Consider the following 23,488-nt stretch of genomic DNA (forward strand, 5'->3'; position numbering starts at 1 on the left):
TTGAGCCTCTCTGTGATGGTACCACAAGGCGTCGCTCACTAGCAGATCTCAGACTTCTGGAGGGGATGTAGGTTCGTAATAGTGAGTGGAAGTAGGAGGGTGCTGAGCCTGTGGTAGTTCTGTCTTGAACTTGATGCGAGCTGCCACTGGTAGCCAGTGCAAGGAGATGAAGAGAGGTGTAACATGGGCTCTTTTGGGCTCGTTGAAGACCAGTCGTGCCGCTGCATTCTGAGTCATTTGTAGAGGTTTGATTGTGTTTGATGGCAGACCAGCCAGAAGAGCATTGCAGTAGTCCAGCCTAGAAACGACAAGGGCCTGGACAAAAAGTTGTGCAGCATGCTTTGTCAGAAAGGGCCTGATCTTTCTGAGGTTGTGTAGTGCAAACCTGCAGGATCGAGCAGTCTTTGCAATGTGCTCTTTGAAGGTCAGCTGGTCATCAAAGATTACACCAAGATTTCTGACCGAAGTTGATGGGGTAATCATTGACGAGCCTAACTGAATCGTGAAGTCATGCTGTAGAGTCGGAGTGGCAGGGAAGACAAGAAGCTCCGTCTTTGCCAGGTTGAGCTGTAGGTGATGTTCTTTCATCCATGCCGAGATGTCCACCAGGCAGCCTGAGATCCGTGCAGCTACCGTTGGGTCATCTGGTTGAAAAGAGAGATAGAGCTGTGTGTCATCGGCGTAGCAGTGATAGGAGAAGCCATGTGCATGTATGATGGGACCCAGTGATGTAGTGTATGTGGAGAAGAGGAGGGGTCCAAGAACCGATCCCTGAGGAGCTCCAGTGACCAGTTGATGTGGTTTGGATACCTCCCCTCCCCAGGCCACCCTGAAAGATCTACCGGTGAGATAGGATTCAAACCAGCGAAGTGGAATCCCAGTGATGCCCAGTGATGAGAGGGTAGACAGGAGAATCTGATGATTGACAGTGTCAAAAGCAGCAGAAAGATCCAGCAGAATGAGGACTGATGATTTGGAATCAGCCTTTGCAATTCGCAGGGCTTCAGTGACTGAGAGTAGCGCAGTCTCTGTTGAATGGCCACTCCTGAAACCTGACTGTTTAGCATCCAGTTTGTTGTACTGTGAAAGAAACCGTGAGAGCTGGTTGCAGACAACTCGTTTGAGTGTTTTCGCTACGAATGGAAGGAGAGAGACAGGTCTGTAGTTTTCTAAAAGAGAAGTGTTTAATGTAGGTTTTTTGAGCAGTGGGGTTACCCGAGCCTGCTTGAATGCTGTGGGGAAGATGCCTGTGAGGAGAGATGTGTTGATCCAGGGTTAATCACAGGCAAGAATCAAAACACTAGAAAAGGCAAGGCTATGATAACTGAGAGGCTCCGTAGAGTAGCTATCGCTAGGATATGCGCTATACAATACTCGGCCCTGACAGAGAGGAAGTCCAAGGCTTATAATGCGTGTGTGATTGTGTGATCACTGAAATCAGCTGTGTGCGTTGTCAGTGCAATGGATGATGGGAACTGTAGTCCAATGGTGAAGTGCCAGTAGTGTAGTGTAGTGCAATAGTCCATGTGGTGAGTGGGTGACCTCTGGTGGTGAACGAATGGAAGTTCATGACCAGGATTCGTGACAGGTCCTGCCTCATGGCATTTGGGGACCTCTCTGGCTATTCACTGAATGTTAACAAAACACAAATTTTGACATTTAATTTCTCACGCCCCCCCCCAGGCTTTAAAAAAGATATATAATTTTAAATGGGATTCTCTGAGTATTTAGGGGTAAATATACCACTTTAATAAATACAATTATGTCCTCATTAATAAGACAATAGAAGCAGATGTGAATAGATGGACATTACTCCCATTGGATATGTGCAATAGAGTAGAGTCAGTTAAAATTAATATAGTCCCTCGCCTATTGTATTTATATCAGGCTTTACCAGTTGAAATTCCCCAGAAACAAATTAACGACTAGGACAGAATAATTTCTAGATTTATTTGGAATAGTAAAAAACCACGGATTAAATTTAAAAGATTTCCAGAATTTAATGATGAAAAATTTGGTCTGGAGAAACAGGATTTTTATAGGTTTTTACAAGTTAGACACTATTATCATATGAAAAGCAGAAGAGTAACACATTATTATTCTCCTTTATTAAATGTTTATTACAGTGCATAATACAAATACTTGTGAAAAACTATTAATATCTGGTTTATATACCTGCATTCAATATTAAAGGCCATTCTACAGAGTATATCAAAGAAAAGTGGGAAAAGGAAATCCAGATTTGTATCCCAGCTGAACAATGGCTGTATTTATGGCATTCACAGAGTGTGACTTTCCAGGGCTCTAAGGGAATTTTGTTGGAAAAATACAATTAGTTTCTTTATTACACCCAAAGTGAAAGCAAAACAAAAAGGAATGACAAATCAGGGCTCCTGCTGGAAGCAGTGTGGGACATTATTGGCTGATCATGTATATGTCTTCTGGCCTTGTTCAGTCTTAAATCGGTTTTGGTTGAAAATACATTCTAGCATAGAGGAAATCTTGGAAAATGAGATTGAAAAAACAGCTTATATTCTATTTCTTGGCAATATACCAGATTCAGTTAATAATAGGATGAAATATTTACTCAGGATTCTACTAGCAGCAGCAAAAAAAGCGATTACTCGTCTATGTAACAAATAGTTACAGAAATGTACAAGATGGAAAGACTGACATTCCGGTCGAGACTTTTAAGAAACACTGGGGAAAATGGACAATCTATATATCAAAACAGAGAGAAGACAGATAAATGCCAAAGTGGAATATGTTCATTAAAGTAAATGTATGTACAGAATGGAAATGTTTATGAATTTATGACCACAAATATTCATCTCTCATCGCTCCATAAACACAGTTCCAAAACTCTTCTGGCTCACCTTTATGCTTTTTTGCAAACTCTAATCTTTCCTTTCTATTTTTGGTGCTGGTCAGAGGTTTGCATCTTGCTGTGTAGCATCTGTAATTCTGTGTCAAAGTCTCCTGAGGACAGTAGATTGTCAGAGCATCACCCCAGCTTTCTGGAAGTTGTTGGTGATTTTACATACATGTCTTTTATGGTCCATTTTCACAGCTTTTATGATTTGTCTGTCATTAACTACTGTTGTTTTCTCAGCCAATCAAGTCGTTGTTGGTTGCTGGTGTCGCTGGTGGTTTCCAAACTCTTGATTTCTGCATGCCCTTTGTTTTTGCTAGAGCTCTAATTGACTTCCTCTTTTCTTTTAGCATCCAAATTGCGTGCTTTTCTCTCAAAGTCAGCTCCCTCATCTTCATCCTGGTTTGTGTGTGTCATCATCGAATGCAAGATTCAGAATGCAGAAGTAATGGCTATAACTGATACGACACATTCCCTGCTTTTAATATTTGAAGAATTAATGCAACCGAACACAGCTGATCACTTAGAAAGACCTGAGGCAACTGTTCCAATACTTATGCTCACATCAGATAGAGGGATGAAACTATAAAAGTGCTGAACTTCTTAGCTGGTAAAACATCTATGTGTTGAATCGCCCAATAATAAAATGTGACATTCTGTAGTTCCCTTCCAGGAACTTCGAGCTGCGTCGAAACGCATATGGGAACGCCTTCAGCGTGACCAGGCTCTGAATATGACGTGTAATTAGTCAAACAAGGGCGAGGCGTCACGGGCGGGGTGACGTCACGACCAGGAAGCATATAAGCACGTGCGGCGGAGCCGGCTTCAGCTTCAAGTCATGAAGCAAGTGCTGGCAGGGATGCTGTTCACACACTCAATCAATCAGACTCCAACCTCTCCACTATGGGTAAGACCAAACAGCTGTCTAAGGACACTAGGGACAAAACTGTAGACCTGCACAAGGCTGGGATGGGCTACAGGACAATAGGCAAACAGCTTGGTGAGAAGGCAACAACTGTTGGCGCAATTATTAGAAAATGGAAGAAATTCAAGATGACTGTCAATCTCCCTCGGACTGGGGCTCCATGCAAGATCTTGCCTCGTGGAGTATCAATGATCCTGATAACGGTGAGGGATCAGCCTAGAACCCCATGGGAGGACTTGCTCAATGACCTGAAGAGAGCTGGGACCACAGTCTCAACGGTTACCATTAGTAACACACTACACCGTCATGGATTAAAATCCTGCAGCGCACGCAAGGTCCCTCTGCTCAAGCCAGCACATGTCCAGGCCCATCTGAAGTTTGCCAAATACCATTTGGATGATCCAGAGTAGGCATGGGAGAAGGTCATGTGGTCCGATGAGACCAAAATAGAACTTTTTGGTATAAACTCCACTCGCCGTGTTTGGAGGAAGAAGAAGGATGAGTACAATCCCAAGAACACCATCCCAACCGTGAAGCATGGGGGTGTAAACATCATGCTTTGGGGGTGCTTTTCTGCAAAGGGGACAGGACGACTGCACTGTATTGAGGGGAGAATGGATGGGGCCATGTATCGCAAGATTTTGGGCAACAACCTCCTTCCCTCAGTAAGAGCATTGAAGATGGGTCGTGGCTGGGTCTTCCAGCATGACAATGACCCCAAACACACAGCAAGGGCAACTAAGGAGTGGCTCTGTAAGAAGCATTTCAAGGTCCTGGAGTGGCCTAGCCAGTCTCCAGACCTGAACCCAATTGAAAATCTATGGAGGGAGCTGAAACTCCGTGTTGCCCAGTGACAGCCCCAAAACCTGAAAGATCTGGAGAAGACCTGTATGGAAGAGTGGGCCAAAATCCCTGCTGCAGTGTGTGCAGACCTGATCAAGAACTACAGGAAACGTCTGACCTCTGTAATTGTAAACAAAGGTTTCTGTACCAAATATTAAGTTCTATTTTTCTATTGTATCAAATACTTATTTCATGCAATAAAATGGAAGTTAATTATTCAAAAATCATACAATGTGATTTTCTGGATTTTTTTTTTATATTCTGTCTCACAGTTGAGGTGTACCTACGATGAAAATTACAGATCTCTCCATTTTTTGTAAGTGGGAAAACTTGAAAAATCGGCAGTGTATCAAATACTTATTTGCCCCACTGTGTGTGTGTATATATATATATATATATATATATATATATATATATATATATATATATATTTGTTTTAATTACATAAGTTTCAATAGAAATTACATTAAAGTGGATTTTAAATACCATAAAGGCTTGTCAGCCAATCATTTTGTATCAGCCATTGTAAGTTGGCTTACATATCAGAAGGATATCGTGAACCATCTGATACTTGAGATTATGAATTTCACTTACAGAAATAGTTTTCCAGTCACCCTCTAGAAAGTTCCTCAGTGGTGTAAGGAAGTTGATAGCTGACATCTGTAGGAATTCCCGCTCTGCTCCACCCAACCTCCTCTGAAACTCTCCAACAGTGATCAAAGTACTACCTGAAAACAGAGGCAAAACATTCATAAAACATCCTGTACAACTCATCATTGCAGTGACAATCTTTTCCTGTCAAGTCATTTTCAAACGTGTTTAGCTAATCAAGGGGTATGAAGGTATCTTCATCAGAGACCTAAACTCACAAAATGAAACACTCTGCCTCACATAAGGCATTTTAGACATATGCTCTGATGCTGCTTTGATTCTCTGTAAATGAAACATGTTTTCATTTGTTTTTCCATGTCTTTACATGCATAATGTCATATTTACCTTGGCAGTGGTCATGAACTTTTATTTATTTATATATATATTTTTTTAATGTTGACATCTAAGAGTGTGATTATCATATAAATCTTTTTTAAGCAGCATTGCTATAATTATAATATATAAAGTTCTAATATAAATACAAGCAAATGTTATAACCTCGTAATAGTTAAGAAAAAAAGACAAATCACAGGATCTAATACACTTTCCCTCAGTAAATTGTAACCTGAAATATCTATGAACACCAAAAGGAAAGTGCGCCATCTAGTGAAACAAAGCATGCAGCTAAACATGAACTTGATTTAGAGACCTGTATTACTATAGCACTGTCACAGGAAAAAGGGAGAAGAGAACATGTGCAGCGGCAATTCCGCCTCATATGGTGCATCACATAAATAAAAAAATTATTTAAAAAAGATGAGCATAAACTGGTATGCACTGGCTTCTAATACAGACTTCTATTCTAGACTTTGATTATGCGCAAACTGCTTTCCATTGTTTCTTAGGATTTCTTAGTTAGGAAATATGTAACCATTTTATCTTAACAAAATAACTTTTTGCCTTTTCTGTCACCCCCCCACCCCAAAAAAAACCATACCAACCATATGGAGTTCCTGGCCCAAATTCCTTTGCAGCGTCCTGCATATATTGTCCCAGCAGCTCAGCATTGGTGGTTCTGGATGGGATCTTTCTGTCCAATTTCTCATAAAAAAACTCTTCAATACGGGCACCTAAATAAAGATTCACATCAGGCTTTATTCAGGGTTTACTCCAGTAAACTTAATCAAGTACACCATTTTGCACCATCATATTTACCAATCCAAACCAATAGTTCACAGTCAGCAATTTGAGGGAAATAAAACTGATATTATATATAATTATACACAATATCACACTGGTGTATATATTGGTTTACATTTCTTTATTTATGAATTTAATTTATCCATATTTATACCTTGCTTCTCAATATCTAATCATAAAAGTTTAAAAATATTTCACCAACCATTTATACATTTTGGGATACTTTCATTGTAGTATTTTGAACATTGTTTCGAGAGACCATAAAGCAAAAAAAGATTAACGAAACACAGGTCTTTGATATAGACATTACAGATGAAAACATAAAACCCATTTGGGGTTGTAATGGAAAATGTGATATAATAACAATCTTTGACCAATCAATTCCAGCTCTCGGTGTTGCCAGCAGGATTTGAAGAGGCCTCACAGATTTGATAACCAGATCTGGTTGAGATATTCAGATGATTTAAACTTGTGTCTGGCTAAAAACCACAAGACATCCACCCAAACCCAGCCTCAAAAGGATAGTATTACCATTACAAAAACATAGTGAGAAGAGCCAGCCTCACACGTTGGGTCTAATACTAAACATCAGTCATTTGAGGAAGGAATTAAACTAAAGACCTAAAGCACAGGCCACGGGGAGTAGAGACACACTTACCAGTTTGGTCAACTGGAGCATGGAGAGAGTTAGAAAGAACAGGTTAGTGTTCTTACTAGTAATAACGCTTAAATATGTACATGAAAGGTACTGCCATCAAAGATGAGCTTTAAAACATCTGAAACCTGTGGCCTTATCAATGATTCAGAAATTATAACCAAACGAGTATTAATACAAAATGTATCATGTTGTTTATTCATTTGTGAACTGCCAACATAAAATGTGAATTTTACGAAATGCGATATACTCTACCATTCAAACATTTGGAGTCAGCAAGATTTTTTAATGTTTCAAAAGAAGTCTCTTACGCTCACCAAGCCTGTGTTTACTTGATTAAAATACAATAAATCTGTGATATTGTAAAATATAATGACAATTTAAAATAACTTTTACTTTTTCCTGTGGTGGCAAAGTTGAATATTCAGCAGCCATTACTCCAGTCTCGCATATCACATAGAAATCATTCTAATATTATTAGTATAAAACATTTGAACAGTAGTGTAATTAAGCAAAAGTTTGTAATCAGACATTTTTATCCACAGTGCCTTACAGTACAGTGTCCTTCTCAAGAGCACAGTAACAATTAACAGCTCAGATTTCAACTGTTACTCCAGTTTGCAGTACAGCACCCTTGTAAAACATTTGCTTATTCTTATAATTAATGAAATTACTGTAGCAAGAAGAAGAGAGAAAATAAAAATCAAGGGTGCAAAGACAATAGAGAAGATTCACATAACGTGACACCTGAAATAGTGACACCTGAGCACCACTGCTGTTTTAAGATGGTTGTTAGGCATCATATTTCCCTGGCTGCCCCTACAGGAATATTTAATTTCTCGAAATTTTCACGCAGATGCAGAGTGGTGTAATCAAGCAAATAGTGACATTAAAGCAGACTGATATCAACAAAGGGATGTTCCTGTTCATTGTGTTAATGGTAAATGTCAACAACATGAGACATTTTTCAACATTCAGGACTTTTTTGGGCTTAACATTTAGGAGACAAGACCACACATTTCAAACAATATCTAATAACGGAATATTTTCCTGAAAAAAAATGTAATTCAGAGGCTTAGGTAGATGCAAAACGTAGGAAGATTTTAAACGTATAACGCCCATGTAGGTTCTTACTTGGGTTGGGTTGAAGCAGCACCTCGGTTTGTCTGAAGATCTTTTCGGTCCAGTTTTTGGTGCAGTCCCCTCGAGCAATCAGGTTCTCCAGATGGGCATCAAGTTCAGTCTTTTCTGCCTGGCCAAGCTTCTCCTCTGTGTACTGGAGAACATACAAAACAATTCAGTCCGACTGTAAGAGCAGCACTCGGAACCAGATGTACAAAAATGTAGGAAATATTAGCTGTTCTTTCTGAGGATCAAGAATATGCATGCATAATTTCCTATAACATATGTGACCATGGACCACAAAACCAGTCATAAGGGTCAATTTTTTCGAAATTGAGATTTCTACATCATCTGAAAGCTGAGTAAATAGGCTTCCCATTGATGTATGGTTTGTTAGGATAGAACAATATTTGTCCGAGATACAACTATTTGAAAATCTGTAATCTGAGGGTGCAAAAAAATCTAAATATTGAGAAAATCGCCTTTAAAGTTGACCAAATGAAGTTCTTCGCAATGCATATTACCAATCAAAAATTAAGTTTTGATATATTTACAATAGATAATTTACAAACTATCTTCATGGAACATGATATTTACTTAATGTCCTAATGAGTTTTGGCATAAAAGAAAAATCAATAATTTTGACCCATACAGTGTATTTTTGGCTATTGCTACAAATAGTGACTGGTTCTGTGGTGCAGAGTCACATATTGTCTCAGAATGCTAAACAAAGCGTGCAATATTAAACTCACTAAACAATGAGCAATAATCTTGAACTCTTCAGAGACTCAACATTCTCAGCAAAACAAGGAGACATACGCTTAAAGCCATTCACACCATTTGCTGGCATTATGCCATTCACCTTTTTAGCTATATATATGTATATGTTTCACAGTTCACATCAAGCAGCATATAATGCTATAACTCAGACACATTAAGTTAAAGAGAGTAATAAAGAGTGCATTATGAGTGCAACAAAAACACCAAGTCATTTTCTGACAAAAGACAATGACAGGACGTGGCAGGTTTTAATCCAAAAAGCTGATGTGATTAAAAGCATGGATAGAGTTATATCTGACATGTGCCCTGCAGTGAGACACACTATGTTTAACCTACAACCATTATAGATATTTCTATTTAATTATAAACCATTGTTTGTTAAAGAATTGCGTTACTAATTATAAAATCTATGTAAAATATGATAATGCAATAAAATACTAATCAATAATAATAATTATACACTGCTGTTCAAAGTAAGAACTTTTTGGGAAGAAATCATACTTTTATATTCAGCATGGATATTTATTTTTCACTAAATGGATCAAATGTGACAGTAAAGCCTGTAAAGGTGTTATAAAAGATTTTTCTGTACTTTTGAACTTTATATTCATTAAAGAATCCTGAAAAATTCCCAAAAATATTAAGCAGCAAAACTTTTCAACATTGATAATCGCAAGAAATGTTTATTTCATTTTAAAATGATTTCTGAAGGGTCATGCGACATGGAAGACTAGAGTAATGGCTGCTGAAAAATCAACTTTGCCGTCACATTTGACAATATATTGAAACAGAACACAGTTCCTTTAAATTGTAATAATAATATTTCACAATGAGACTGATTAAAGTATTTATAATCAAACATGCAGCCTTCGTAAGCATACAAGACTTAAATATTTCAAAAATATTACTGACCCCAAACTTTTAAAAGGTAGTGTACAACAGCTAAAAGTGACTGCTAAAAGACCTATTTATTGCTGCCTGAGATGGACCTGTGGTATATTCAGTAATCTAGAGCTCATGTGTACTGCCTCTGACTGCAGTAACTCGATGACAGAACTGTGGCTTTGAGTGATAATGATCTGCTCCCAACGAAATCCCAGACAGGTACAATAGTAGTGATTGGCCGAGCAGGGACGCTTATCTGTGTCTGCAAAGGTGATTGGCTGATAGGGGACACCCCCTCCATCTGCTCCCTGGTTAATCAGACTGCAGAAGGCAAACAGTCTTGTTGCGTCTTCTCAGGGGAGACATAGCAATAAACAAGATCAGTTCAAGAAATTAAATCGAAGAGGATCAAACAGGTGTATGGCACCGGCTTGTTTGTGCCTTTGCAGTTGATATTCACTTGATATCCAAATATGCAGGCTAAAATGCCAGCCATTGCTAAAGGTGAGTAGCTAACAGCTGAACAAATGCCCTGATAAACAGGAGGCTTCTGGCAGGCCGGTGGACCTGCAGATTTCCTGAAGATTTCCTCTGACAAGGTGAAAAAATTATGAGGCTGGTGTTTAATATTTCACTCACACACAGGGAAGACCCCTGCTGACAGCGCATAAAATTCAGGCCTGAGATGAAAGAGGAAAAAACATAAATCACATTCAGCATGAAGGATTTCCTCTACATCTGCAGTTTTGAATGTCTGTCATACACGAGCCGAGAATATGGGCGGTCATAACAGATGAGGTATCCTCACACTGTGTTTGCACAGTATCTTGTAATATGACTATGAATAAGACACATAATGCTTTGACAATATAATAAATCTCACACTGTGTAAATATACTGCAGCATGCATACAGCATTGAAGAAAAAAAATCAGTATTACAATGCCACTTACTTATTCTGAATAAATATTGTTTTTGAATTTTAGTTTAGCAATTGTATTACTTATAAGTACAAGCGATGTCTTTGAATCATCACATGGTTTTTGTTAACAGTTAATTATCAACTAAATTAAATTGTTGCATTTTTATCATTAGTGATAGAAAATGTTTATCCTTCAGAAATAAACTTCCTTTTTTATATTATATAGAAAATATCATCTGTCACAACTTACAGTTTCAAGGATTATTTTAAATAATAAACTACAAATATTGTAATTAATAAAAAAAAAAAAAAAAAAGTTATGCTTAAATGAAAACCACCCACATGGAAACAGATGGACATTCACCGTCACACAAACACACCAGCTGGCCAGACATCTTTCAGTACTCTGTATACAAAAAGGTCTATTAAAATTAAAATACTCCCTCTCACACTGTTCCAAAAACTACATGATTTTCTTCACAGTGATGTTGTGCTGCTTTTTTTCCATAAAATGAAAGGGAATGGTTACCAAGACCATTCTTTTCATGTTAAACTTTGGTCAGTGATTATCAACCTGTTTACTGTCTTATGTCTTTTTATACAGTATATAACTGAGTATATTTTTAGTTATATTTTTATTTTTGACAGACAGTCACATGAGAATCCCTAAACAAGCATTTTAAAAATAAAATTAAAGCTGCAAGCAGCGATGACGGGCCCAAGCCATCAGTGCAACCGCCACCCCCGGTGGCATCAGGAAAACAGTGCCCAGCGAGCACATGCATTACAGTAACGCTCTGGCAGTTTTAAGGGATATGGCAATTAAAAGGTTAATCCAAACCATCAACTATGTGAAACACACACACACACACACACACACACACACACACACACAGAACAACATATAAAACTTTATAACTTTATAACACTTTACAATAAGGTTTCAGTTTTTATATTAATTAACCTGAACAATAAGTATATAGTATTTATGGTAACACTTTCTATGAAGCCTGTATTTATAATACATAATAAAGGTATTCTTAAGGCATTACAATGAATGCATAATGCATTATAAATAACTTTATAATATGTTATATCATCAAGAATATTCATAAGAACAGTTTTAATGTATTATAATAGTTACTTATTTGTGGTTATAGCTTTTAAGAGTATGATGATTTATAACACACAATGAATATGATCCATCTGTTTAAATTACAATGGATTATAAGTTTCATATCTTGCCACGTTACTTATGTTACTTTACTTAAAGCAGACAAAGACCACTTATAGTAATAATAATAATAAAAATAATATTTTTTTTTTTTCCCAAACAGCCATAAGATCAGATATCTGATCAGGTGAATGTGTAATATGACACATTTGCTTTGAACCATTTCTATTGTAATATCAGTTTGATTATTTTGATGGCACCCTTTAGACAGCTGTTGATAAACAGACCCTCTCTCTCCCACCCAGACCCTCAACCCACACTCAACTCACACAGTCACCCACACCACACACAGAAGCAGAGTCTGATAAGTTTTTTAATTTTCTGCTCTCCATAGTGTATTGTAAATTCATGAAATGAATCACTTGTTCTGTGTATGTAATTTTTTATGAAGTGTTTGGAAGCTGCTCTTAAAAGATAAAAAAAGTGCTCTCTTTTTTACTGGAACTTTAATAAATTGCCATTAAAACACTGTTCAAGATATCCTAAATCCGTTCGCAATTTAGCATCTTCAGTATCTTGGCATCATGTTGAAAAAAGTTTGGTGTGAATTACTTGTTTCTGCTTGGAGGAGTATGAATTAATTTGAAGCCTGAAATTCACAAAAATGATATTAAAATAAAAATAGCGGACTTCCTTTTGGTCGTAGCTAATGACTGTAAATTAGAAAGTTGTCCGGCTTGATTAGAACAATTTATGTACCGAGTTTGGTGTCTGTAGCTAAAACTAACCCCCCTACTTTTGACAAAAGGTGGCGCTATAGAGTGTCTCCTCCACGCCCGTTTATGAGCTTTTTTTTGCTAGTGTGTATCTATCATTAACACTGATGTGTGTGAGTTTCATGACATTCTAAACATGTTATCTGCCTCAAAATCACCAGAAAAGAATTTTCAAGTTTGACAAGTTGCCATGGCAACAGTATTTTAGATATCAATATTCCCTTCACAGTTTTACATCGGCCGTGTTTTGACATTATTCTGGTGAAGTTTTAAGCAAATCGAGTAAAAATAAGATGCTGAATTCAAAGCATTTTGAAAACGACACACTTCCTGCAGCCAGTTGGTGGCGCTATAACTTTGACTCCAAATAGGCATCATACAACGAACAAACCACTGAAGTTTGATTAAAATCAGACAATGTATGTGGCTGTTATTAGGCATTTCCTGTTTCTCATTTTTCGCCATAGCTTCATCGCCTCGCCCCGGGCAAACGGTTCGAGATATCAAAAATCTCTTCGAAATTTAGCATCCCCAATGTCTTGAGATCATGTTCACCGAGTTTGGTGGCAATCGTTTGGAAATCCTCAGAGGAGTAACTTATATCAAATTCCAAGCATGCGCTTTTTAAACAGCCCTGAATAGCCGACTTCCTGTTGGGCGGAGCCTAAGACATGCAGTCTGAAAGTTGTTCAGCTCAATGAGATCTATATGTGTACCGAGTTTCATATGAATATGTGCAAGTATGTGTGAGCTATACGTCAAGCTTTCTGACAGTTTTCCAGGGGGCGCTGTAGAGCCCCTGTGCCACGCCCGGGTCCCAGCCTCTAAGGCGTCCTAATAGCCGCAGGTTCCAACATGTGTGCCAATTTTCAAGAGTTTTTGGGCACGTTAAGGCCCCCAAAAGTGCCCGGATAGTCGAAATAATAATAAAAAAATAATCCTTAGGAAAACAATAGCGCCTTACTGGCTTGGGCCCGAATAACTGTTTTGTAGAAAACAGGGCTTCGTCTGTAGGCGAGAATTCAGCTGTGACTGTCACATGAACAGCCATTAATAATGGATACGGGCTTGGCTTGCGTCTATCGGCTTACAATGGCGAGGAAAATACAGATGATCACGACATGACAAACAAGGGTCGTTCGCTTGAACAATGACAAATACATTAATGTTTACAGAAAGCCAGGTCAAGTGTTCGCGTGAGGATCTATATAAGGCCAAGGGAGCGAAGCAGTTCGTTCACTGACTCGAGCTCGCTGATGCTGCTGCGCACATCCATCCCCCTCAATTATGGCTGAACGCAACTACTGTAAAGTAACCAGAAAGCACTGGGTCATTTCATACCTGGACAGCACGAGTGAAGAAGACACCTGCATCCGACGCTAGTTTCTTGACATTGAAATCCATCGTGTCAGCGTTTTCACTGCGTGCGTTTCGGCAACATCAGCTTGTTGGTTGTCCCTGCAACGGGATCGATTGTGCAGGACGAGGAGGAATCGACAGCGCAGCCTGGAGTTACCATCAGTTACATCGGCTATCCTCTACTCAGCCTAGTTTAGAGCTGGATGCTCATCTTTTAAAATACAATACTTGTAATGAAGAATCATTTTTAAAAGTATCCTCTGTGGTCTGCCCAAGTAAACCATATCCTTCCATTAATATTAAATTAATTAGTCCTATTTAGAGATAGATAGATAGATAGATAGATAGATAGATAGATAGATAGATAGATAGATAGATAGATAGATAGATAGATAGATAGATAGATAGATAGATAGATAGATAGATAGATAGATAGATAGATAGAAAAGCACATTTTTAATTTTAATAGAATTAAATAAAATTTTGCTCCAGCAATATAAATTGGTCAATTACAAAAGCAGCTTGAGGCCTAAACATTATTTATCTAAATCATTAAATAAGATGCAAATATCAAACATTCTTTTTTTTATTATACTGCATAAATATTTCTGAAAGCATTTGAATGCCCACTTGTGTAGTTTCACAAAACAGTTTCTGAACATGACAGCAGGAAGGAAGTAACCCTGCATTTGTTGATAAGTTGTCAGTCTCAAAAGCGTTTCTGTTCTGGACAGCTGGCAATCAAATGGTAACAATGTACTTATCAATAAATTAGATATATGTAACCGGTATTACATAAGTCAATTATGAAAACAAGCTTAAATTAAAAGTTGCATTCTCCTTTGCTCTTATTCATGTTTTCATAATAGGTTTCATCCCTATGCACCGTCATTGCGCTGTTACTTACATAACAATTTTAAATTGAATACACCTTTTAACTTTTGCATTTTTCATGAACTACAGTGTTTTAACAGGTACTTGCATTAGCATCTTCTTTATTTAAACAAAAAGCTATAAAAACATCCCCCCCCAAATGTACATTCAGATCCTTTCCACTGTGTTTACATTACGATATGTATGAGTCAGGTGTGCGAACAGTGTCCATCTGTCATCCAAGCTCTCTAATTTTATTTGGTATGGTCCTGAACCCACTGGCACAGCCTGTGACAGTAAGCTGGAGGACTGACTGTGGAGAATGTGTGTCGTGGGTGTCTCAGTCTTTTCCACAGATGCTCAAGCCTCTTTTTGAAACCATAAACAGTGAAGATGTCAATTATCCCAATGAAGTAACGCTGCTCTGGTCCATCAATGACATGAAGTGGGTTTCTGAAGTTAGGAAGCAATCTCCGGTTCTGGGCCTGGAACGTTTGTAGATCGGCTGACTCTGTTCCCACTCTACTTTGTTGCTCAATTTTGTCTTCCTCAGGACTTGCTATGTCCGTTGCACCATTGCCACTGTGCATTTCTGTTACGTGACATTGTGTTGTATTTAATTCTGAGGAGAGGAGTGTGAAGTCTTCCTCTGCCACCACCCCGGGAACAGTTGGTGAAGTGGCATGTGTAGGACTGGATGTTGCATTTACTGACCTAACAGCCAGTCAGAGAGGAACACAGAACAGAGAACAAAGAACATTAACCTACGGAACAATTGCCATTCAATGTTGCTTGTTTCTGGGTTGAAGCTCTGTTTTTCTGCATAAGATTATTACAGCTGAACATTCCATGCTGTTAAAGGTATAGTTTACCCAAAAATTGAAAATCTTACATCATTTACTCACCATCATGTCCTTCCAAACCCATATGTCTTTCTTTTTTGTGTGGGACACAAAAAGAGATGTTTTGCAGAATGTTCATGCTGCTCTTCTCCACACAATGAAAATGGATGGGGACTGCCAGTCTCTAACAAATACACCTTAAAAGTAGTCATATGTTAACTTTGTGTGAGGAACAGGCTGAAATCTAAGCCATTGTTCACTGAAAAGCTTAATGGTCACTATTCACTTTCACTGTATGGAAAAGAGCAGCTTGGACATTCTGCTATATGTCCTTTTGTGTTGTATGGAAAAGACAAAGTCATACAAGTTTCAAAAGACATGAGAATAAGTAAGACTTGCATCATTTTTTGAGTAAACCTTTAGTTTAAATGATGGATAAAGGCAGTATATGAGATGATGTTCAATGACTAATGGAATGGTAGTAGCAAGTACACGCATGGTTATTATTATAGTTTAGTAATTTAGTTTTCGTTATTACTTTGAGACATTACTTTGAAAATGACATCGAAGCTAGATATGATAGCTACATGCCTGCCTGCCATTGGCCGTTTGGAGAAGAAAGAGAAGGATCTGGAAACAGGTGAACATGAACATTCACAGTCAGGGTAAAGCCTGTTATCCTTAAATACTGAACTAAACTAGAGATAGGAGGCAGCAGAAAGAAACATCGGTAACACTTTAAGGTAACACTTTAGAATAGGCAACACTTATTCACTATTAACTACGACTTTCCCCTCAGTAAATTCCTAATTTGCTGCTTATTAATATTTGGTAAGGTAGTTGTTAAGTTTCGGTATTGGGTAGGATTAGGGATGTAGAATAAGGCATTAATATGTGCTTAATTACTACTAATAAATGGCATGGTAATATGCATGCTAATAAGCAACTAGTTAAGAAACCCTAAAATAAATTGTTACCCACTTTGGAAAAGGGACCAATTCTCACTATTAACTAGTTACTTATTAAGCACTGGCTGTTCATTAGTACTTATAAAGCACATATTCTACATCCCTAATCCTACCCATACTTAAACAACTAAACAACTAGCTTACTGACTATTAATAAGCAGCAAATTAGGAGTTTATTGAGGAAAAGTCGTAGTTAATGGTTTGTTAATAGTGAGGATTGGATCTTAAAATAAAGTGTGACTGAAACTGTGTTTTGAAACAAATATTGTCTTTGAACTATGAGAACAATTAAAACAAGAGCCAACATCAGTATTCTCCACTTAATCATATAAAGTTCATCACTATATTCTGCGTGCACCTCAGAATTATCAAGCATAAGCAGTTCATTCAAATGACTTTGTGGGATAGCGGTGACCAGCCAAAGTATCTGTGTGCCATCTGACTGTGTCAAGAATAGAGTTTTTATACAATTATGAATGCCAGACTACACCAACCTTGAGACTTCACTGAAATGTGTACACTACTATTGTGAAATTTTCTATTCACCATGCATTTTAGGTACAGAAATGTATTTAAAGTGTTAGTTCACCCAAAAATGAAAATTCTGTCATTAATTACTCACCCTCATTAACACAAATTAAGATATTTTTTATAAGATACAAATTAAGTAGTTTCCGTCCAGCGGATATTCTCCAAAATGGCACTAGGGTGACGTGGAGGGGACGAATTTGAATAAAGTTGTTTTTTTTTTTCTTTTGCGCAAAAAAAGTATTTTCGTAGCTTCATAAAATTACAGTTGAACCCCTGATGTCACATGGATTATTTTACCGATCTCCGTGCTACGTTTCTGGATCTTGATCTTGTAAGGACCCTTGCTGTCTATGGAGGCCCTGATAGCTCTCAGATTCCATCAAAAATATCTTAATTTGTGTTCCGAAGTTGAACGGAGGTCTCACGGGTTTGAAACGACATGAGGGTGAGTAATTAATGTCAGAATTTTCATTTTTGGGTGAACTATCCCTTTAAGGACAATAAAATGCTAACATCTTTCAGAAAGTTTCCATTCATTATACATAAACCGTCCAAAGTATTTTAAAAAGTGCTTTCATCTTGTTTTGACCACATGTTGTATGCAGTCATTTTTGACAGAGAACAGTAGTGTTAATTTTTTATTTAATGAAATGTAATAACACTAACTTCCCTTAAGTAGTAACATTAAATTATGTAGTTTGTGAAGATTTCAAGTTATTTTCATCATATTTATTAGAAGAATTTGAAATCTTTAAACCATGTACACAAGCAGGCCTTCATTAAAACATCTTTGTAAATGTCTATGGTTGTTTGTAGATGACTATATGCATAAAAGTATGCTCACTTTTTGGCACGCATGATCAGTGTTGCGAAAGAGAGACTCTGGCTGAGTTCATCCTGGTGCAGGGGCTGATGGGCAAGCAAGAGGCTATAGTCCAACACATTGAGCGTCTGAAGAAAGGCAGTATCAATCTCCACCTGACGCAGGAGCCAAGGGCCTTGCTGATCTGTCATATAAACAAGGAACCAAAGGATTGAATGTAGCGTTGCAGATGAAGTCTAAATATCATACAAGGAACTGAGCTTACCTAACTGAATGAACTGTCCTTCAAAATTAAGATCCTTCAAAACAACAATGATCTGGCTGTTTTCAGGGGCTGGGTCCATCCACCGGCTCACCTCACAGCCCTTTATATCATACCTTAAACATTGAGAGAAAATCGTGAATGTAAAACTAGGGAGGAAGAGTAATGGAGAAGGGGGTTGGAGTGATGGATTGGATCATTATTTTTATTACCATTAGTGCAAGCCAAAAGTAACAGCTAAAAGGCAAAGCAATTTAATAACCAATAATTGCAAGGCTGTGGATTCTAGTAAGTGTGGTGTACTTTCACAGAAGTGATAAAGAGAATAGAAACATTAAATATTTATAAGATTGATAATGGACGAATCGTTAACACTTTACCATTTCCATTTATAACATGCAGTGAATCTTACCTCGCTGTGATTCTGTCATCAGGGTAAAAGACACTTTGCATCACAATAAAGTACTTCTGCACGAAGAAAACCAGTAGAGTTTTACAACATCCACCCTCGGGGTTGATAAAACAATCATTTTAACAGGAAATTGAAGATGTAATGTGAAATAATTACCATCCTCTGATGTGCTATTTTGATCCTGTGAACACCTGTCCATGAATCAAGCATGACAATTGCTTAAATGGATTCAATAAAGATAAGCATTCAGGGTTTTAAGGTTTCTAGTGTAAATCGTCATGAATTACACCTTCAAATCCATAATGCATTAAAATTGGTGGATAAAAAAATGTTTGTCCAGTAACATTTGTTGAAAAAGTAATGTTAGTGTAATAGCTTCCGCTTTCTCACCTACAAATTTGACAAGCAGAGAGTGTGGGTACTTCTCCAGATGTTCCATATAGATTCTCAAGTTAGACAAGAGAAATCGCACTTCTCTTTTACTCTGTGTCTTTAAGAAGAACCGCTTGTCATTACTAAACAGTGAACACAGAAATGTGTGTTAAAAGACATTTGGTTTGATATCAAACAAACATACTGATATTACAAAGTTTACTTACAGATATCAATCTAATATATACTATTATTCCATTAAAAAGTTTGATTAGTGAGATTTTTAAATGATTTTTAAAAATAAGTATCTTATACTCACCGAGGCTGCATCAGAAATCAGTAAAAAACTATGAAATATTGAAAAATTGAAAAAAAAATTTAAACAAACTGTTTTCTATTTTAATGTATTTTAAAATGTAATGTATTCCTGTATGGCAATTAGAATTTTAGCTATTAGCCATTAGCTGATTTCCTGCTCAAGAAACATTTCTTATTATTACCAACTGAAAACAGTTGTGCTGCTTAATATTTCTGTGGAAATCATGATACTTTTTTATTTTGAATATTTTCTTAATAAAAAGTCCAAAAGAATTTTTAAGTCTTTACAGTCACTTTTGATCCATTTAATCCATCCTTGCTGAAAAAAAATATTTATAGAAGAGTAGGGTATATATTTATCCCTATATCAGTTCACTCAAAGCACAACAGTGCAGTAACTGTGCAAGTATGCAAGTTGTGCAAGTCAAAGCACAACAGTGCAAGTATAGCTCCTATCTAAATGAATTGGGAAAAACCCCAGAAATAAACATTTTTCATATGTGTTTCAATAACACATTTCAAATCAAAACATATTTCAAAGAAAACAAATCTGACAACAAAAGTATACATGTGGCTGAAATCATGCTACAATGATATGCAGGTTCTAGAATACAAAAATCTATTTAAAAAACTCTTTAAAATGAAGTACAGACCTTCTTATACACGCCACATTGAACTATTTGATTTCTCCCATTTCTTTTTCTATAAGTGGTCTGTCTACTGTGCCTAGTGCATATGCTTCTGCACGTGAAGTATTTGTGCTGACTCACGTTAGGAAGAAGTCTGCTTTGCTCTTGGAATTGCTGATGAATTGCAGGTAGCTGCCTTCAGAAGAGAGGGACTGCTGATATTCCTTCTCTCTCATCCCCAGGGAGCGCCGCAGACTGGCAAACACCGGCCCAGCATACGTCTCCATCCTGAAGTCCTTCACACAGTCACAAACACAACAGAAGAGATTCAGTAGAAATTATGCATAAATATATTGCGTATAATTCAAGCAAAACAAGCACATGCTCAACAATTGCTTAGTAATTACGTCACATTTTGTCCGGTACAGCAAAATATGCTAAAATTATAGTAAGAAATGCTGGCTTTTTCTTTTAACATACCTTATGGATTTGAGTAACTTCAAGAGTATAGTCATCCTCAGACAGCTCATCCTAAAAGACACAAATATATATTGCATAGTTGATTACATGTTTTTGCAGGTATTGTTTTCCTTTTTGTTATTTAAGTAGGTGAGAGAGATGCAAAAGAGCTTTGACCCCCAGACAACAGGCAGCATATTCATGCATTATACTGCTGCCTAAGCAGACTGGATTCAATAGAATCAGGGGTCAGCAACATCATCTATGCATATGTGTGAGTGTGTGTATGTGTGTGTGTGTGCATGTTTATGTGGTTTATGAGGACACGTATAATGACATGGGTATGACAGAGGTATTACAATATGAAGGTGGTTTATGAGGACACTGCCTATGTCCGTAATTCAAAAGGCTTAAAAAACATACTAAATGGTGTTTTTTTGAAAATCTAAAAATGCACAAAGTCTCCTTTGAGGGCTAAGTTTAGGTGTAGGGTTGGTGTAGGGCAATAGCACACACGGTTTGTTCAGTATAAAAACCATTACGCCTATGGAGAGTCCCCATAAACCACAAAAACCAACATGAGTGTGTGTGTTTGTGTGTGTGTGTGTTAGTGAACAAGCACATGACCCATGAGTGCAACCACCACATTACAAAATAGGTTGAGTAGTTAATAATCAGGGGATGTGTTTGCCTCATAGGCAAGTTTGTGTAGTTCAATTAAAATGGCAATCGAAAGCTATATTGAAAAAAGTGGGGAAGAGGTCAATGTCATTCATTCATTCTGGAAAAATCACGTTTAGAGTATCTTTTTAATGTGTCTAATGGGTCTTAAAAACACTTTAACCATGACTATATTCACAAATGCGTATCACAAAATATCATTAATTACTTAAGTTCCCTGACATGTAAGTATGTATTTTAGCATGGCTGTAACATATTATTGACAGAATCTAGGACCAGAACTATCCAGTTCTATCTTGTATGGTTTTACCATACTAAAAATGCCAGCTGGGAGAGAGTCTTTGGTTTGCTGAAAGCCCTGTATTTCTTTTAGGCATCAGTGAATGCCACAGTTACTGCGGTTTCAGTATTATGTAATCTCAATAAGAAAATTGATTTATAGAAAGCATTGAAATGCTACGTGAATAATCTATGAAACATCACAAATGTGACAAACCTATGTGGGGAAAAAATGAGTCATGCACATACAGTACCACGTTCAGAGATGAATAGTACTCTCTTGTTCCTCTATTATATGCTAAAGCTTAATTATTATTTACTTATGCCACTTATTCAACTGGAATCTACTTTCTTTTTTTCATGGCCCGATTTCTGCTTGAATATTTCTGCCCTCTTTTGTGGCGCTACCATGCACTGAGCACTATCTCATTGTTAGAATTGTCCCCTCCTCCCCAGTGCATGAAATACAATGGTGTTTGTATCCAAAACACTTGGTTATTCTTTCACACCATATGCTCTGTTACTCTTGAGCAAATTACCAAGATAAAAGCAGCTCTAATCAAGCCTAAACATTAAAATACGGTGCCCCTTCAGTGTCACAAACACACAGTCTCCATGGAAAGATCACACTAAATCTGGTCCTATCTATGGAGCTTGTCCTCATACTAATTAATGGTAAATAGAACTCGCCTGTCTCCTTGGAGGTCTTTAATCATGCCAAAGCTGTCATCTCTCTCACCTTTCATTTCAATGTGCACTTCAACACTGAAAATGTAATGTTATCTGAACTGTTTATTTCCTTGGGATTGTATTTTGAATTTGTTTTCATAATTTCAAACGTGTTTGACTGCAATGAGCTGTGACTTCTGTACAGATAAATTTGTTCGTATCAGCTTGAGTAGTAGATGTTAATACTAGCTGATGTCAGCAATGAACAGACTAGTCTTGGGGGGGATTTGAATAAAATGTTTTGATAAATCTGATTAAGAAAAAATGCAATGGTGAATTTAAAAAAAATCTAAAAGTGAAAAAAAACTCTAAGTTAGCTTTCTATCCGGTTTATAGCTTTGTAAATAGACAGAAATTGAAATACTCATACTCTAATGTACATAGTAGGAAATGGCATCAAGGTTTTATATTTTTCATTTTTAATAGCATACCTGTACATTGTAATTCTGTCTATTGTGTATTTACTGTATTTATTACAGGATTGTATTATATTATACATTTATAGCCTATTTTTTGTTATTGCCTTACATTCTAATTTATTACCTTTATTAAGTTTGTATTTTATCTGCACTGGAAGCTCCTGTGACAAAAGTTTATTCTGATTCTGATACTGACACTGATTAAAGAAAATTATATATGTTTTTTATATCTTCTCCACAGACCACTGGGAGTCCACAAACCAATCACAACTTTGGCTATAACTGCATCTTTCCAATTGTAATCTTTTCCTTAAGATGGAAGGAGTGATATTCAATAGGGACTGGATGAGGTGTAGGTTCATAAACACGGGTATACTCACAGGTAAAGGGTTGTCAATGGTGTTCTGCACAGCGGCAAACAGCCCTTCCTTCATCATACAGGTGAGACTGTAAAACTCATGCTGCTGGTCGATCTCAAACAGACCCAGCAGTTTCCATTGCTGCCTCAGTCTGCCCCAACGTCTCCTCTTCACTGTGCGACTGTGTCGGCTTGCACCTGGCCCTGACATCTCCATCTACAACATGCAATGGACATGTATGTCCATTAAAAAAACAGTACACCAACTTGTAAAGAAGTCGGGACCTAATGGGGGAAGTCGTGGCCTAATGGTTAGAGAGTTGGACTTGTAATCCGAAGGTTGCGGGTTCGAGTCTCCGGCCGGCAGGAATTGTAGGTGGGGGGAGTGAATGTACAGCGCTCTCTCCACCCTCAATACCACGACTGAGGT

General features: G+C 37.4%; 2 protein-coding genes across 9 annotated transcripts in view; both read right to left on the bottom strand.

The window, feature by feature from the left end:
• The window catches only part of LOC306871431 (endophilin-B2-like), a 49,209-nt gene extending 34,970 nt beyond the window's left edge, over positions 1-14,239 (bottom strand). For 5 of the 8 annotated variants that reach the window (XM_079419356.1, XM_079419355.1, XM_079419353.1 and 2 more), the window contains exons 1-4: positions 14,086-14,220; positions 8,221-8,362; positions 6,229-6,361; positions 5,235-5,364 (exon numbers count right to left, since the gene is read on the bottom strand). In XM_079419356.1, coding sequence (XP_079275482.1) covers positions 5,235-5,364; positions 6,229-6,361; positions 8,221-8,362; positions 14,086-14,148 — 468 coding nt within the window. In that variant the 5' untranslated portion in view covers positions 14,149-14,220. Of the gene's footprint in view, positions 1-5,234; positions 5,369-6,228; positions 6,362-8,220; positions 8,363-14,085 lie in introns of all 8 variants that reach the window. The other 3 variants (XM_079419357.1, XM_079419358.1, XM_079419352.1) reach the window with 2 other exon arrangements.
• A 436-nt stretch (positions 14,240-14,675) lies between these two features.
• Positions 14,676-23,275, bottom strand: LOC306870974 (phosphatidylinositol 4-phosphate 5-kinase-like protein 1; the record flags this gene model as incomplete). The annotated part of the gene is made up of 9 exons (XM_079418605.1): positions 14,676-15,690; positions 18,162-18,324; positions 18,406-18,518; positions 18,815-18,870; positions 18,971-19,005; positions 19,205-19,329; positions 20,275-20,429; positions 20,614-20,664; positions 23,081-23,275. The coding sequence occupies 9 exons, from the start codon at positions 23,273-23,275 to the stop codon at positions 15,231-15,233; spliced, it is 1,353 nt and encodes a 450-aa protein (XP_079274731.1). The 3' UTR covers positions 14,676-15,230.
• Positions 23,276-23,488: the final 213 nt, after the last annotated feature.

This window comes from Barbus barbus, assembly GCF_936440315.1.
Source record: "Barbus barbus genome assembly, chromosome: 6".
NCBI classification, from domain to species: domain Eukaryota; kingdom Metazoa; phylum Chordata; class Actinopteri; order Cypriniformes; family Cyprinidae; genus Barbus; species Barbus barbus.